The following is a 14,346-nucleotide window of genomic DNA, read 5'->3' on the forward strand; positions in this document are numbered from 1 at the left end:
TCCAATATGAATTGAAATACTCTTCATTTTTGTAAGAACGTTGTGACATGACGCTGCAACACAGAGATGGACATAAAAGAATTACGAGAATAATGGGTCAGAAATTGTCGTCACAGAAGTAAGAAATATTAGGAAGAAAGTAAAATGTGGTTTGGAGAAAGGAGAGCGTTAATTTTGACGTTCATAACCATCTTAAGGTCCGGCCTTGTAGTACAGTGCCTGCTGCACCAATCGTCGGCTTAAAAACAGGCCCGGACCATGCAACAGTATTCTGCGAGCTTCTTTAACTGGAAGGTATTTTGTGGCTGTCACTGTAGTCTTGCCTGTATGACAGCGTTAGTTGGAAGTAGATGCTTCTTCACAGATGTGGTCAAATAGGTAGTACAGCTTGGCAGTTGCATACCCTTGAATTAATTTTTCGTTTCATATCAAGGTTTTTTCCCTAAATACATAAGCTAATGGTTTTTCAGTATTCTCTCCGACGCAAGGGTCATCAAAAAATCAACGACCTTCGATAGACATAGTGATTCTGTGTGGTGTCGCTGATTCACATTTAGTTTAGTTTTAGAAATCAATTTTACTTGAAAGAGTGATGTCAAAACTTCAGCATTTGGAATACCTCACATATTTGTTATACTAGGCCGGACCTTAGGGTGGTTATGAATGTCAGAATTTAACGGTGCTCCTCTCTCCAAACCACAATTTGCTCTCTTCTTAAGATTTGTTGCTTCTATGATGACAGTTTCTGACCCCACTGTTCTTGCAATTCTTTGACGTCAGGGTCTCCGTTGTCACGTCATGTCACAATGCCCTTACAAAATTAAGAATACGAGAGCTATTTATTTACAGCTAGCACAAAATAGATACGTGTTTCAAAGTTTTGCTGACCTTCAAAGTAGTCACCAGCATTGTTATAACCTGGCCGTAGCTTGTGTTCCAAAAATGAACAGCAGTGAGACAAAAGTGATGACACTTTCTGCTGGACCTGGTATCATTTTGCAGGACAATGCTCAAGCACGTACAGTGCAAGCTGTTCAAATGGTTCAAATGGCTCTGAGCACTATGGGACTTAACATCTGAGGTCATCAGTCCCCTAGAACTCAGAACTACTTAAACCTAACTAACCTAAGGACGTCGCACACATCCATGCCCGAGGCAGGATTCGAACCTGCGACCGTTGCGGTCGCGCGGTTCCAGACTGAAGCGCCTAGAACCGCATGGCCACAATGGCCGGCAGTGTAAGCTGTTACTGATTTGTTTGACTGATGGGGCTGCTAAGTGCTATACCACCTACTACACTCCCCTGATTTAAGCCCTCTTGAGTTCAACTTGATTTCTAAACTGAAGGAAACACTTCAAGGCATTCGCTTCAGAACTGCTACAAATTCGTCGGCCAATAGACCGCGCCGCTCGAACTGCCAACACAACTGGCACTGCTAAGAGTATCCTACGACTTCCACGTCGCTGGAAACGGGTTATACACAATGCTGGTAACTATTTTGAAGGTCAGTAAAACTTTGAAACACCTATCTAATTTGTACGAGCTGTAAATAAATAGTTGCCACTGTTAAAGTTCCAATCCTCGTATTTCAGTTCATAAAAGATAGGAGTTCGCCTGGTATTTTTCTCAAAAGCTTTACCGTTTGTTATTAGTTTCTGATAGTATCTATGAAAACGATGCCAGCGTTTTCATGGAACTGATTCTGCTCCGTGTTACTAACCTAGTGTTCTATTATTTTTAGGTCTTACACCTTGCGGCTCCCTAGACCAGTTAGGTTCCACACACAATGCGGTCGTGGAGAAAGAAGCTGGACAAGAACAGAAGGAAACGAAGGAGCCAACAAAAGCCTGTCATATCACATAGAACTTTTCAGGTAGTGAAAACAACTTCGTAGCCGTCGATTCTTATATGAGTTAACTGAAACTTCTTCACCTTTAGTGTAACATCACAGAATTCAGTACTCATGTGGTGGAGATAACTCTCTTAGCACAGCAAAGATAAACATTTTAGAGACTATGCCCTGGACGGGAAGATAAATACAAAGTTGTGAGAGAGCAAAAGGCGGTGTGGGTATTCTTGCGTCGCATACGCCTTCTTCCTCCATAATGCCAGGCGCATATTGGCACGCAGGCGACTAAGGGCTGGGCAGGGCAGCACAGGGCAGGTTTTTGTGACTCACGGGTGAAAACGCAATATCAGATTGAGGCAGAGGCCGCGGCAGAGCAGCATAGGGCCTGCTTCAATGTCCGGGACACAGTTTTACTGCGAGGGCGCCACACAGCTGACGGGTGACGGGCGGCGCGCACACCAGCTGTTCTCGTGGTGTGGGCTCGACAGTGGAAACTGTCTCCTAATATGTGCACACACTGTGTCGCAAAGTATTTCCTGCCCTGCCCTTCGTCGGCTGCGTCTGTGATCCGATACTTTCAAAGAGTTAATGAACTACTTCGACCCTTCTCTCCGCGCCAAACTTCCTGGAGCTTCACAAACAGCGATCCCTGGGGTCGATAACTCGAGACGTATGTGTATTCCATCAAACTGAGAGAGATCATTTCGTTCGAAGAGTCACAGGACTGTAATAGGAGTGGCTGGGAGCTGGGCAGATGGAAAGTGAATTATAGTTTTCAGAAGTCCATCAGCATCAAAAAATGAGAGCGTGTATCTGAAAGTTTAAGGTCAAAAGACAGCGTTGTGCCATGTTAAATAAATTGTACACATTAAAATAAAATGAAATGAAACCAGAACTTATTCCCAGCACCATAGCAAATAATATGGGATATGGTTATTTTAGCTGATAGTGTCGTGGTATGTTGTTTGTGAGGTTTCCCAAGAAATGCAGGGGCAGTGAATCTCTTTCCTGAGAAACAAGAAGAAGGTTCAAAAGATCCTGGTGATGGCTGGCAGGGGTGCAGTTCGTTACCCCTGTGCATCCCAGAAAAGTTCAGTGGGGTTCGTATCCACGATCTTGGCTCGGTAGTCTATTCCTGGCCTGTGGAAAATGCATCATAGAGAAGAGCTCGATGTGGACGGGCATTACCAGATACGAAGAGGACCATCAACGAAGAGGAAGCGTTCAGGAACTGCATCTCTGAAAGAATACACGTGTGGCTGCAGTACCTCATATACAGGGTGGTCAGAAAAAGTCTGAAAAGCTTGTAAAAGGGCGTTGCAGGGGAGGTTGTGCCGAGAAGTAGTTAAGGAAAAATTCTATACGTTTCGCCGTTTCAGAGTTAATTGCGCAGTGGTTAGACACTGCACTCGCATTCGGGAGGACGACGGTTCAATCCCGCGTCCGGCCATCCTGATTTAGGTTTTCCGTGATTTCCCTAAATCACTCCAGGCAAATGCCGGGATGGTTCCTCTGAAAGGGCACGGCCGACTTCCTTCCCTAATCCGATGAGACCGATGACCACGCTGTCTGGTCTCTTTCCCCAAACCAACCAACCAACCAGAGTTAATTATCACTGAAGGTAGCCAATCAGGTCTTTGAGCGCGCAAATTCCAGCGGCTCGCCAGAGATTGTGTCACCGAATTTGTGCTTCGTTTGGTTTCATAAAATCGAACAGTAGAGCGATTCAAAAGTTGGACATGGGACGGTAGTAAGGCTCGAACCCGAACCAAGGAGTGAACGGTCTCTAGCGCTATAATCGACGCTACTAGAACAATTGGCACTAGGTGTCTTTGACGAGTTGTCTGAATTTGCGCTCGCAACGGTCTGATTGGCTAACTTCAGTGTTAATTACTTCAGAAAAGGCGCAACGTTTCGATTTTTTCCTTAAGAATGATTTTTCAGCACAACTCACCCTGCAACTCCCTTACAAGCTTTTCGGGCTGTTTCTGGCCACCCTGTATAAATGTCTGGGCACTAGAATGTCCCTCAAACCGCCAACGATGATTTGTGGCTCTGTACTACCATTCAACACAATGATTACCCACATTAGGAACACCACCCTGGTCTGCCCACGATGTTTGTGATTTCTTACTGTCTACAACATTCCTTATGTTCGGCTCTGTAGCCGAGCGGTCAGTGCATCTGACTGTGTGCGGATGATGATGATGATGATGATGATGATGATGATGATGATGAATTGCGGCGTTATCAGCGCCCGTACAAATTCCCAACCTTTGCTCAGTCCAGTCTCACCACTTTCATGAATGATATTGAAATGATGAAGACAGCACTAACACCCAGTCATCTCGAGACAAGTGAAAATCCCTGATCCCGCTGGGAATCGAACCCGGGATCCAGGGAACTAACATAAAACATTCATTATGCATGAAACACTGCAAACCTTCTTTCATCCAAATCTGCGTTACATTTGCGGCACATTTTGACAATTATATCTTTAAAAAGCGAACATGTTCTTCTGATCTAGCCAGCGAAAATATTTTTACCTTGTCGGTCGCAGTAGGATGGTTATCGACACTGTGGGTACATATGGGTTAACGTTCAGCTGACTGAGTTGTACGCTTGTGTGCAGGTCTTTCGATACTGCAGCAAATGTGTGCACTATCGCCAGGGAAGGTCGTTGGAACAGACATGCTGTGGCGTTCGTACCACAAAGCGTGAGCATTTACCAGAACAGAGTATTCCTCGTATTTGTACGAGACCTCGTAGCCTGTTGTCCATAAGGATTGCTAAACTTTGTTAAAAAATAAAAAAAAAATAAGAAATCAAGTAAGGTTCATATTATTTGTACGTAAAATTGAATATTCATCCGCATCCGAGGCAAGTTTATATTTAGTAACAAAGACATTCATCTGGGCTTGGGACCGGCAGTGGCTATTGCAAGGCAGCTAACCGCAGACGGAGGATCAAGAGATTTCACCAGTTGAGATACGTGAGATCTTGGTTTACCAGCAACAACAACATACAAATGGACATCAAGCAAAGAATAGCAGTGTGAATGAAATGAATGTTTTCCCACAGGGATACGCTCAGCTCAAAATCTATATCAGCAAATACTGAAATGAGAATCTGTAATACAGTGATATGCCCAGCAGTAATGTACGGTTCAGAAGCCTGGAACATGACAAAACACGAAAAGGATAAACTGGTAATATCTGAAAGGAAAGTAATGAGAAACTATGGGGACCAACGGTGGATAAAGGAGGATAGAGGAAGAGGACGAGGAGGAATGAGGAAATCTGTCTCTTGAAGCAACAACCAACAATAATGAAGCAGCTGAAGAGCAAGAGAAGCCAGTGTGCAGGGCATTTAGCCCGTATGCCAGAAGAAAGACAAATGCAGAAAGCATTTGAGGGGATACTGAACACCAGACGCCCGATACGAAGGCAGCGCTGGATGAACGAGCTGGTGATGGGCCTGGCAGCCCTGGAGACTGAGGACACCTGGAGGATCCGAGCACAAAACAGAAAGGAATGGAGGCAATTCGCGGATACAGCAATTGGTCTGTATGGCCTGTGACCGCAGGATATATATATACAGGGTGTTACAAAAAGATACGGCCAAACTTTCAGGAAACATTCCTCACACACAAAGAAAGAAAATATGTTATGTGGACATGTGTCCGGAAACGCTTACTTTCCATTTTAGAGCTCATTTTATTACTTCTCTTCAAATCACATTAATCATGGAATGGAAACACACAGCAACAGAACGTACCAGCGTGACTTCAAACACTTTATTACAGGAAACGTTCAAAATGTCCTCCGTTAGCGAGGATACATGCATCCACCCTCCGTCGCATGGAATCCCTGATGCGCTGATGCAGCCCTGGAGAATGGCGTATTGTATCACAGCCGTCCACAATACGAGCACGAAGAGTCTCTACATTTGGTACTGGGGTTGCGTAGACAAGAGCTGTCAAATGCTCCCATAAATGAAAGTCAAGAGGATTGAGGTCAGGAGAGCGTGGAGGCCATGGAATTGGTCCGCCTCTACCAATCCATCGGTCACCGAATCTGTTGTTGAGAAGCGTACGAACACTTCGACTGAAATGTGCAGGAGCTCCAACGCGCATGAACCACATGTTGTGTCGAACTTGTAAAGGCACATGTTCTAGCAGCACTGGTAGAGTATCCCGTATGAAATCATGATAACATGCTCCATTGAGCGTAGGTGGACGAAACTAAAATGAGCTCTAACATGGAAATTAAGCGTTTCCGGACACATGTCCACGTAACATCTTTTCTTTATTTGTGTGTGAGGAATGTTTCCTGAAAGTTTGACCGTACCTTTTTGTAACACCCTGTGTATGTATGTAAAATTTAATGCCGGCTGGAGTGGCCGTGCGGTTCTAGGCGCTACAGTCTGGTGCCGAGCGACCGCTACGGTCGCAGGTTCGAATCCTGTCTCGGGCATGGATGTGTGTGATGTCCTTAGGTTAGTTAGGTTTAATTAGTTCTAAGTTCTAGGCGACTGATGACCTCAGAAGTTAAGTCGCATAGTGCTCAGAGCAATTTGAGCCATAAAATTTAATATTGTGAAAACACTACCTGTCGTGTAATAACTAGATGGTAGGTCATTTATAAAAAAAGAAAAATCACAGTAATGTGCGAGCTAAAACTGCTGTCATGCAGTGCGGTCTGGTACTTGACAGCTTAGTTGCTGAGTTAGAAAAGGAAAAAATAAATTAGAAACAGCATTGCACTTTTATTGTGGTCTGGAACGAAATCCTCCATCTAGATATAAAAATATTCTAGTTCAGATCAGCGGTTGAAAACATAATGTACATAAATAAAGCTACAAAGAAAAATTGGTCACTCCCCAAAACTGTGCGCTAATATCGTGTAACACTGCCTCCGAGCTTGTTAATGGCTACAGTTCGACTAGGAAGGGATTCCACTAGTTTCCTCATGTATGCCATATCCAGCTGAAGCATCTCATTCATTTATGATTGGCGGGAGGGGGGGGGGGGGGGGGGGAGAGATATTGACTTCTACGTTTCACCGCTGTTACAAATAGTCTTAGACAGTTAGTATAGGATTAGGATAGTGTACCTGAGTGTTCACACAACCAGAAACGTGTACGTAAGGCCCTTTGAACGCGTCTGTTGTCATCTTGGAAGTTTGGTGTGTCCACAGCATACTCGTCATGAAAATGTAGAAGAAAGGGCAAAAATCTGGTCGCCGAGAATTACGAAATAAACATTCTGGTTTGTTCTCATGGCAGCCAGAAGAATAGGCCCAAGTCATGGTACGAACAACACCCCCAAAAATCACAGAAGCACTTCCTACCTTTATCACACCCTCTACACACTGCGGGCAGAAAGCGTCATTGGACCGTTGGTGCTTTCTTCAGCTTTCATTATTTGAAAAAGAGGTAAAATCGCAGCTAGTTGGACCACAACACCTTCCTCCAGTCAGCTATGGTCCAGTAAAGTCTTTGGCCCATTGAAGAAATACAGTTTTGTGCTGCTGGACGCAATAGCCTTTTACGAGACGGTTCCAAAAGCCCATTGCAACCAGTTCCTTTCGCAACGTTCGTTCGGAAACTGCTTGAGATGAATTTGCATTCACTGACAGCAAAAATTCGTGTCGGGATTGAAATCGATTGTCACTGACAATCCTCCGGTCCTTGACTGTTTGGATATTTTTTTGCACCATCTACAGCGCCCGAAGCAACCAGTGAGCCCTTTTAAGGGGGAGATTAATATTTTGTCCAGTGAGGTTACGCAACAAGAATTCTAGCACGAAATATGCCATCTCTTCTACATTTACCCAAGGCTAACGTATGGGCTATAAGTATGAACCTAGATTTGTGGTAACAGGTATGAAGAAAACAAATGTACTGCCACATGGCATTGACATATTACACCGTAGTCAAATGACGTATCAAATAACAAAAGAAAGAACCACTCTTGTAGCTAAGGAATTGGAGGAATTAGTACTTTTTGCATTTAAAACCATAAGTGAATGAAAACTAGCAGATATAGTATTTCTAAACAAATAAAGACTCTAGGTAAAAGAAATAAGTATACCGTGTGTCCAGGTCTAACGAACGTGTGGTAACATAAGACCTATAGCAAGATGCGCCCTTAACCCAGCAGACATACACTGGGGAGAATTGCATCCCACACTAATTTCTTTTGTTGATTACTCACTTGATTTTAACTTTGGAAAATGTTAGTGAGCACGTAAATTAGCTTGATAGTGCCGGCCTAAGCAGCCAGTATCTTGTGTTTTTTTTTCTGCTCTACCTGCATAGTAATGTTGATAGATAGTTGATGTTGGATTAGTTGGACCCCTGTGTGTCTCATGTGGATTAGATAGGCCGTGCTACCAAGGAGGCTGACCAGTAACAAGCAGACTAGATGCAAAGGAGGTTTAGCTTCTGCCCTAGCAACCGTGACAGAAAAACAAAAAACAGCTGTGCTTCATGCGACTTAAGCATATGTGATCAACACAGAGTACTAATATGCTATGAGCGCATGGAGTGACAAACAGTGTCAAGAAATTATATAGGTAAGACAGACTGCTGCAGAATCTGTAACGGCTTTGTTTTGTCAGTAAATCTGCCATTATTTGTGGATAATGGGATCGTTGTTTTGCTCATGACGCGTTTCAGTGATTCCCTGTCTTTCACACCCAATGAGTTGAACATTTTTGTCTGTTTCTGTATACCTGTTCATTCTTAAATTTATACTAACGCTAAAAACTTATTTTCTTGTTTAAGTGATGACAAAGTATTTAAAATTTCATTAACCTGTAATTCAACTACAAGATAACACCATACGATACTCTTTAAAAATCAGTATATATAGTGGTTTTATGTACGTGTGTCTTTTAAACTGTCGTCTAAAAGATGTCGCTCTATGGTTGGGGTAAAATATGAAAGGAAAACAAGATGGAGACGCGATACTGTTTCTTTAGGACTTCCAACTAGTTATTAACGAGTTCAAATATAAACCATGGCGCGATGAAATGTAAACATCAAGCATTGACAGTGACTCAGTAAACCCACGTTTAGGAGGAATGAGAACGTGTTAAGTGTTGGCGAGTTCATGCTTTTGGATAAATGGCCCCCAATTCTCCCACCCCCCCTTCTCCCCACTCTCTTTCACTTCCTATCAGAAGAGCTTATTGGACACCATTTCGACAAACGGCCGTTTTGAAGTGCAGAGCTAACAGATATCAATTTCCGTAACAACCGGTAACTGTAAATCAATATCTTCGATTACTGGTTGAATTAAAATGTTCGAAATTGGTGAGGTAGTTTAGTTTATCAGTACTTGCGTTAGTAGGTGATGCATTCATGATGTGTTTTATGATCACAGAGACCTTTTTTGTTTTGAGTCTCATCGCTGCATATAGGAAGCACTGAGGTTCATTTGTTTTCGGACGAGCGCTTGCGTCAGAATTTGTCGCGACAGGTCAGAGTGTCATAGATAAGCCTATCGCCAACAAAACAAGATGACAGCTCAAAATACACCAAATGTCTGTTCTTCCTAGGATTATTCCGCAACTCGTCTAATTAATCTGAACTCACACCTTGTGTTGGTAACGCCTTTACTAACAAAAAGACAAATGCAGGAATAAAATACGTCGGTATGGCTACAAATTATTCATGGAAATAACACAACTAGCCATTTGTAGCTATCTCCCAAGCCCTTCCCCTCCCAAGTTTTCTCCGTTCGGTGAACTAGTTAGTTTATGTTGAACAACTTAAAACAATCACAGTTCCTGTAAGTTGTACAATAACACGTAGTGAGAGTATCTTCGTCGGCAATCCTGATCTTCTGTTGCCTAAGTTACCTATTAGGCGAGATGTCTTTATACACCGACAATACTTCCCTATCAACTGCATTCTGTTGCTATTCGGCAGGGACGTATCGAAAGTATACAAACAGTATTGTAGATGTCACTGCGAATCATGCTTTAGCAACGGCTACAAAGTAGCAATGTCTTTAATGCAAGAAACTTACAGAATTTAAGGATCTGAAAAATAAAGTGCACATATCACGGAGGAAAATGTGAAGACCTTGAATTTACGGCACAGAGCGCAAAGCAGGAAGAACTTACTAACGTTAACGTAACTATTCTTACTTTTCAAAGGATGGTGAGTTACGGAGTGAAGGAAGGAGGGGGGAGGGTGGTGTGTGTGTGTGTGTGTGTGTGTGTGTGTGTGTGTGTGTGTGTGTGTGTGTGTGTGTGTGTGTGTGTGTAATAAACTGATAGATTCTGTGAATTCAAGATAACCTCCGGAATGATTCGAAGCTACGTAAGTTTGTAGAATTTTAATCCAAGTTTAATTTTCCCTGAATGTAAAATTTTCCATTGATAATTTTCTATGAGTAACTGTCCTTTTTGATTGTCGGAACAGTAAAGTAAAAATAACATCGTTCTGCCATGTAAAGAATACCGCGCAACTGTGTTTGGTACGTCGTAACTGCAACATGTGAACGGGTAACTCATCTATTTCCAGACTGGTCAACTCAATAAAAGCAACTTATACAGAATACGCTAAATTCAGGTTACTTAAAACATCAGGTAGTGTGTAAGAGGACTATTATATCCGTAAATATGAGTTGGTGGAGCCACACAGCCCGTGTTGCCTTCTGGTATTTCCATACTTAGAGTAATGAGCTTTGCTGTATGTGTGTCATTTGCCGAGCTTGCAGCAAATTAGTAACAACGTACTGCGTATCTATCCTTGCAAAAGCTTTCGCCGAGAATCTGACTTTCCTATTGTTGTTCTTCTCCGATAGTAAATCGTGCGTAGTAACAACCTGCAAGTTACTTTTAATGAAAATGACCGAGGCTCTTAAAAACCGCACAGGCGTGCCCCCCTCCCTCTCTCCACCTCTCCCTCCCTTCCACCCCCCCCCCCCCTATACCGCATAGGTACCATTTCACCAAAATAGTGTTAACGAAATTCTAAATTAATAGAAAAATTAAGTTTTTTTTATTTGGAACTGCTTTCATTATTTACGTGATCTTCCCACATTTTGCCCTTTCATACAGGACGTAAAAAGTTCTAGTAAATAAATACATACAATTCTAGCACTGTAACGGCGGAACACGTAAATGGGTTTTTGCGTTAACGATATAGTTATTAAGCATCATATTTTTATGCTAAATTTTCTCTATTTTCGAATTTCAAGTTGTTTATTATCTATGGATGAATGTTTGTGAAAAGTATTGTAGCAGAACCCCGCTCTCTTGATATGCTCCCCCCCCCCCCCCCCTCTTCACCGCCGCCGCCACCGATCTGCGCCTGTGCAAGTGACAAGTTCCTTCTCCAGAGCTCAGGCTCTCTGTACCTTGTTTTGACGCTAAAAGAGTCTTGCAATAGTTTCTGGATGTGGTCAGATTCCACCTTCAACAGCATGTCTCATGTCAGAAGCATGGTACGACCATGCTAACCACTTTACTTCTATCATAATTATCAGCAATCAACCAGCATTGCATATTATGTTCATCTACTAATTGATAGAGATTATGATTTTAGACGCCAACTCTCAAAGCACAGAATTTTCTTAGTTCTTAGCTAACGTAGGCGTCTCCTGTAGGGGATACAGCTATCGCTGTAATCAATATTCAAATAAAACATTGATGGGTCGCGTGCATTTTGGTTCACTATTACCGCTTTCGTTCGTCAGACGCGAGAATCACCGGATTATGGTTATTGTGGTGACAACATGTTAGCGGGTCAGGAATACCGATCGGCACCACAGGCAAACAAAAGGAAGTAGGTAGTAGAAATTTACAAACGAATCCTATACTCCGTTAACGTGGTTTTGTATCTAAGGCAACTGAATTAAAAAAGAAAGGTAGAACAAAATAAATTATCAAAGGGTGAAAACGGAGTACAATGCTTTTAGCAAACTAAATAGAGATTTCACAGCCAAACGTCGGGAATGGAAATATGGTTTTGAATTAATGCACTGAGACATGATCGTTTAGTTCGAAAATCGTTTAAAACGAGGAGTTGCCGAACGAGCTTGGAGTTGTAAAGTAAATCTGATCGCAATTCGAAGGTTGGTTTGAACACTACAGTGATTTATGGGGGTATTACCACATTGGAGGTAGCTTCTGATTTTTCGAACGGACTGATACAGCCAGTTACTAAAAAAAGTCTAAGACTTAACGTGGACTCATGGTATTTTTCACATATAAAATTGATTGCCAGAGTTCAAGCATGTGAGACGTGATACGAAAAATCCTAAAGCTGTCCCAGGATTGAACCCCAAGCATATAGATTCGTAGGCTGACTTGAGCCACGTGTACACAGAGAAACACATGAAGAGAGAGATGAACTAAATTAGTGGTAGACACAGTAGAACAAATAAATGGAGTGGAAGACGACGTGTAGCTAGGCGATTGGACGGCTGATGGTCGCGTTAACTATTAGACATGAGAAAACATGCAATAGCAACATGGATTTGTATAGCGGCGGGCTGTGATAGATGAATACCGGAGGAGGCATTTATTTTGCAGTGGATGTAAAATGGATAACAATCAGCGGTGTGCAAAACTTAAGGTCGAAAGTAATTTTCGCATGATGTGTCGCTGCCAATCAAAGTTGGACCATACATAGAACTTCTACAGTGTATTATAGAAAAAAAACTCGCATTAAGACCAACAGTAATGACACTTCTAATAAAAGCTAACAATTACGCGGTAATTACCACAATTTATGGTAGTCCTCTGGAGAACACTAAAGGTAAATGGTTCTTAAGAGCGTATGTGATCACCACTGATGACAATGTTTGATCTGCAAGGTGGTTCCATGTTGGTCCTCTTCCATGTTGGCCGCAACGTTGACAAAAGGACTTTTTGTGCTAGGGTGGTCCTTTCTTCCACCAGTGCGGTTGGCAACTGCTAGTCGGTCGTTGGTGCATGTGGACATGCAGCAATATGTCTCCCTAGCTCATTCTTCGCGGGCCCTATGGGATCAAGTCGAGAGGAATGGGCAGGTCAGTCCATTCGCCGAATATCCCCTCTTTCCAACAGGTGCTCAACTTGTGCCGTTCGATACAGTCACGCTTTGACATCCACAAAAAATGAAGTCACGGCTGAATACACCCCTGAAAAGACGCACATGTGGTAGGAGTGCAGTGACACAATGACGTTGAGCGGTGAATGTACCGTGTTGAAAGATCTAGATGTCAGTACGCCCATGCAACTTTATGCCTCCCCGAACCTTTGCACCTGGACACCAAAACGATCACCTTCAACATTGTTACGGCGAGACGTAGGAACTTTCACGTAATACACCTAATAACATCGTCGAACATAATCGTTTTGGTCCTTTTCTCATTAAGTTTTTAACCTGTTGACGTAGCACAGCAGTTAGCGCAGTGGACTCGGATTCGTAGTTACGGCGATTCAAATCCCCTTTTGGTCATTCAGATTTGGTTTTTCCGTGGTTTCGCCAAATCGCTTAAGGAAAATGGTAGGTTAGTTCTTTTCAAAAGGGCAGGACCTATTTTCTTCCCCTCCTGTCTTCCAATCGGAGCTTGCGCATGGTGTGCAATTACCTCGTCGGACGGAATGCTAAACCCTAAAATTCATTCGTCACTCACTCACTCACTCACTCACTCACTCACTTCTTCATTCATTCGTTATTAACATTCACTCATTCACCCACTCATTCATTCATTCATTCGTTATTATGTTTATTGTCCATCACTTCACGTTGCAAGTAATACTAAACATAAAACTTTGAAGACCTCATTCCGATAACTCACTCCAGAGACAGCAGCAGATGGATAAACTTCAACGCGCGTGCGTGCGTGCGTGCTAGGGTGTGCGTGCTTGTGTGTGTGTGTGTGTGTGTGTGTGTGTGTGTGTGTGTGTGTGGAGGGGGAGGGGGCTGGAGGGGATCATGTCTTCCGACCGTCCAGTCGTAATCAACCGAAGGAGGACACCGTTAGGTACAGCCTGCTCGGCCTTTATTCTTGTAAGCGCATGCAGCTGCTCCCAGCTTCCTGTTGTAGAATACCACAGTAAGCTCGGGTGGTGTAGTAATGCTCGCCGAGGGATATGACACAGCTCTAAGGCGCTGCCCTTTCTGCAGTTGGATTCTGGATCGATTCCCGATAGGCCACCCGCATTTAGCTTTCCCGTGCTTATACTGAGTAACTCAAGAAATTACTCCTTTAACAGAGGCGATCACCAATGGGTGATACGAAAATAACATTCCACTGGTGATTTAATGGACACGGGACTTGGCATAACGCGTGACTTTCGAGCGGGGTCAATGCTCGTACCTGACACACACATAGCAGAAACACCAGCACAAATAGAGGAAGATGTTAATTCATAGCACAGTTATCTGGCGTAATAATTTCCAACACCTCGAGTAAAACCACTTCCAAGCGAACTTAACGACAACATTAAAGGGCAACTACATATCGAATATACTCTTTGCAACGCCT

General features: G+C 43.1%; 1 protein-coding gene across 7 annotated transcripts in view; it reads left to right on the plus strand.

Moving 5' to 3' along the window:
- The window catches only part of LOC126183383 (F-box/LRR-repeat protein 2), a 262,031-nt gene that overhangs the window by 54,985 nt on the left and 192,700 nt on the right, over positions 1 to 14,346 (plus strand). For 3 of the 7 annotated variants that reach the window (XM_049925315.1, XM_049925319.1, XM_049925321.1), the window contains exon 2: positions 1,743 to 1,874. The exons of the other annotated variants lie outside the window; for them this stretch is intronic. In XM_049925315.1, the coding sequence (XP_049781272.1) occupies positions 1,788 to 1,874 (87 nt within the window). In that variant the 5' untranslated portion in view covers positions 1,743 to 1,787. The remainder of the gene's footprint in view (positions 1 to 1,742; positions 1,875 to 14,346) is intronic. 7 annotated transcript variants of the gene reach the window in all.

Source organism: Schistocerca cancellata, chromosome 4 (assembly GCF_023864275.1).
Source record: "Schistocerca cancellata isolate TAMUIC-IGC-003103 chromosome 4, iqSchCanc2.1, whole genome shotgun sequence".
Classification (NCBI taxonomy): domain Eukaryota; kingdom Metazoa; phylum Arthropoda; class Insecta; order Orthoptera; family Acrididae; genus Schistocerca; species Schistocerca cancellata.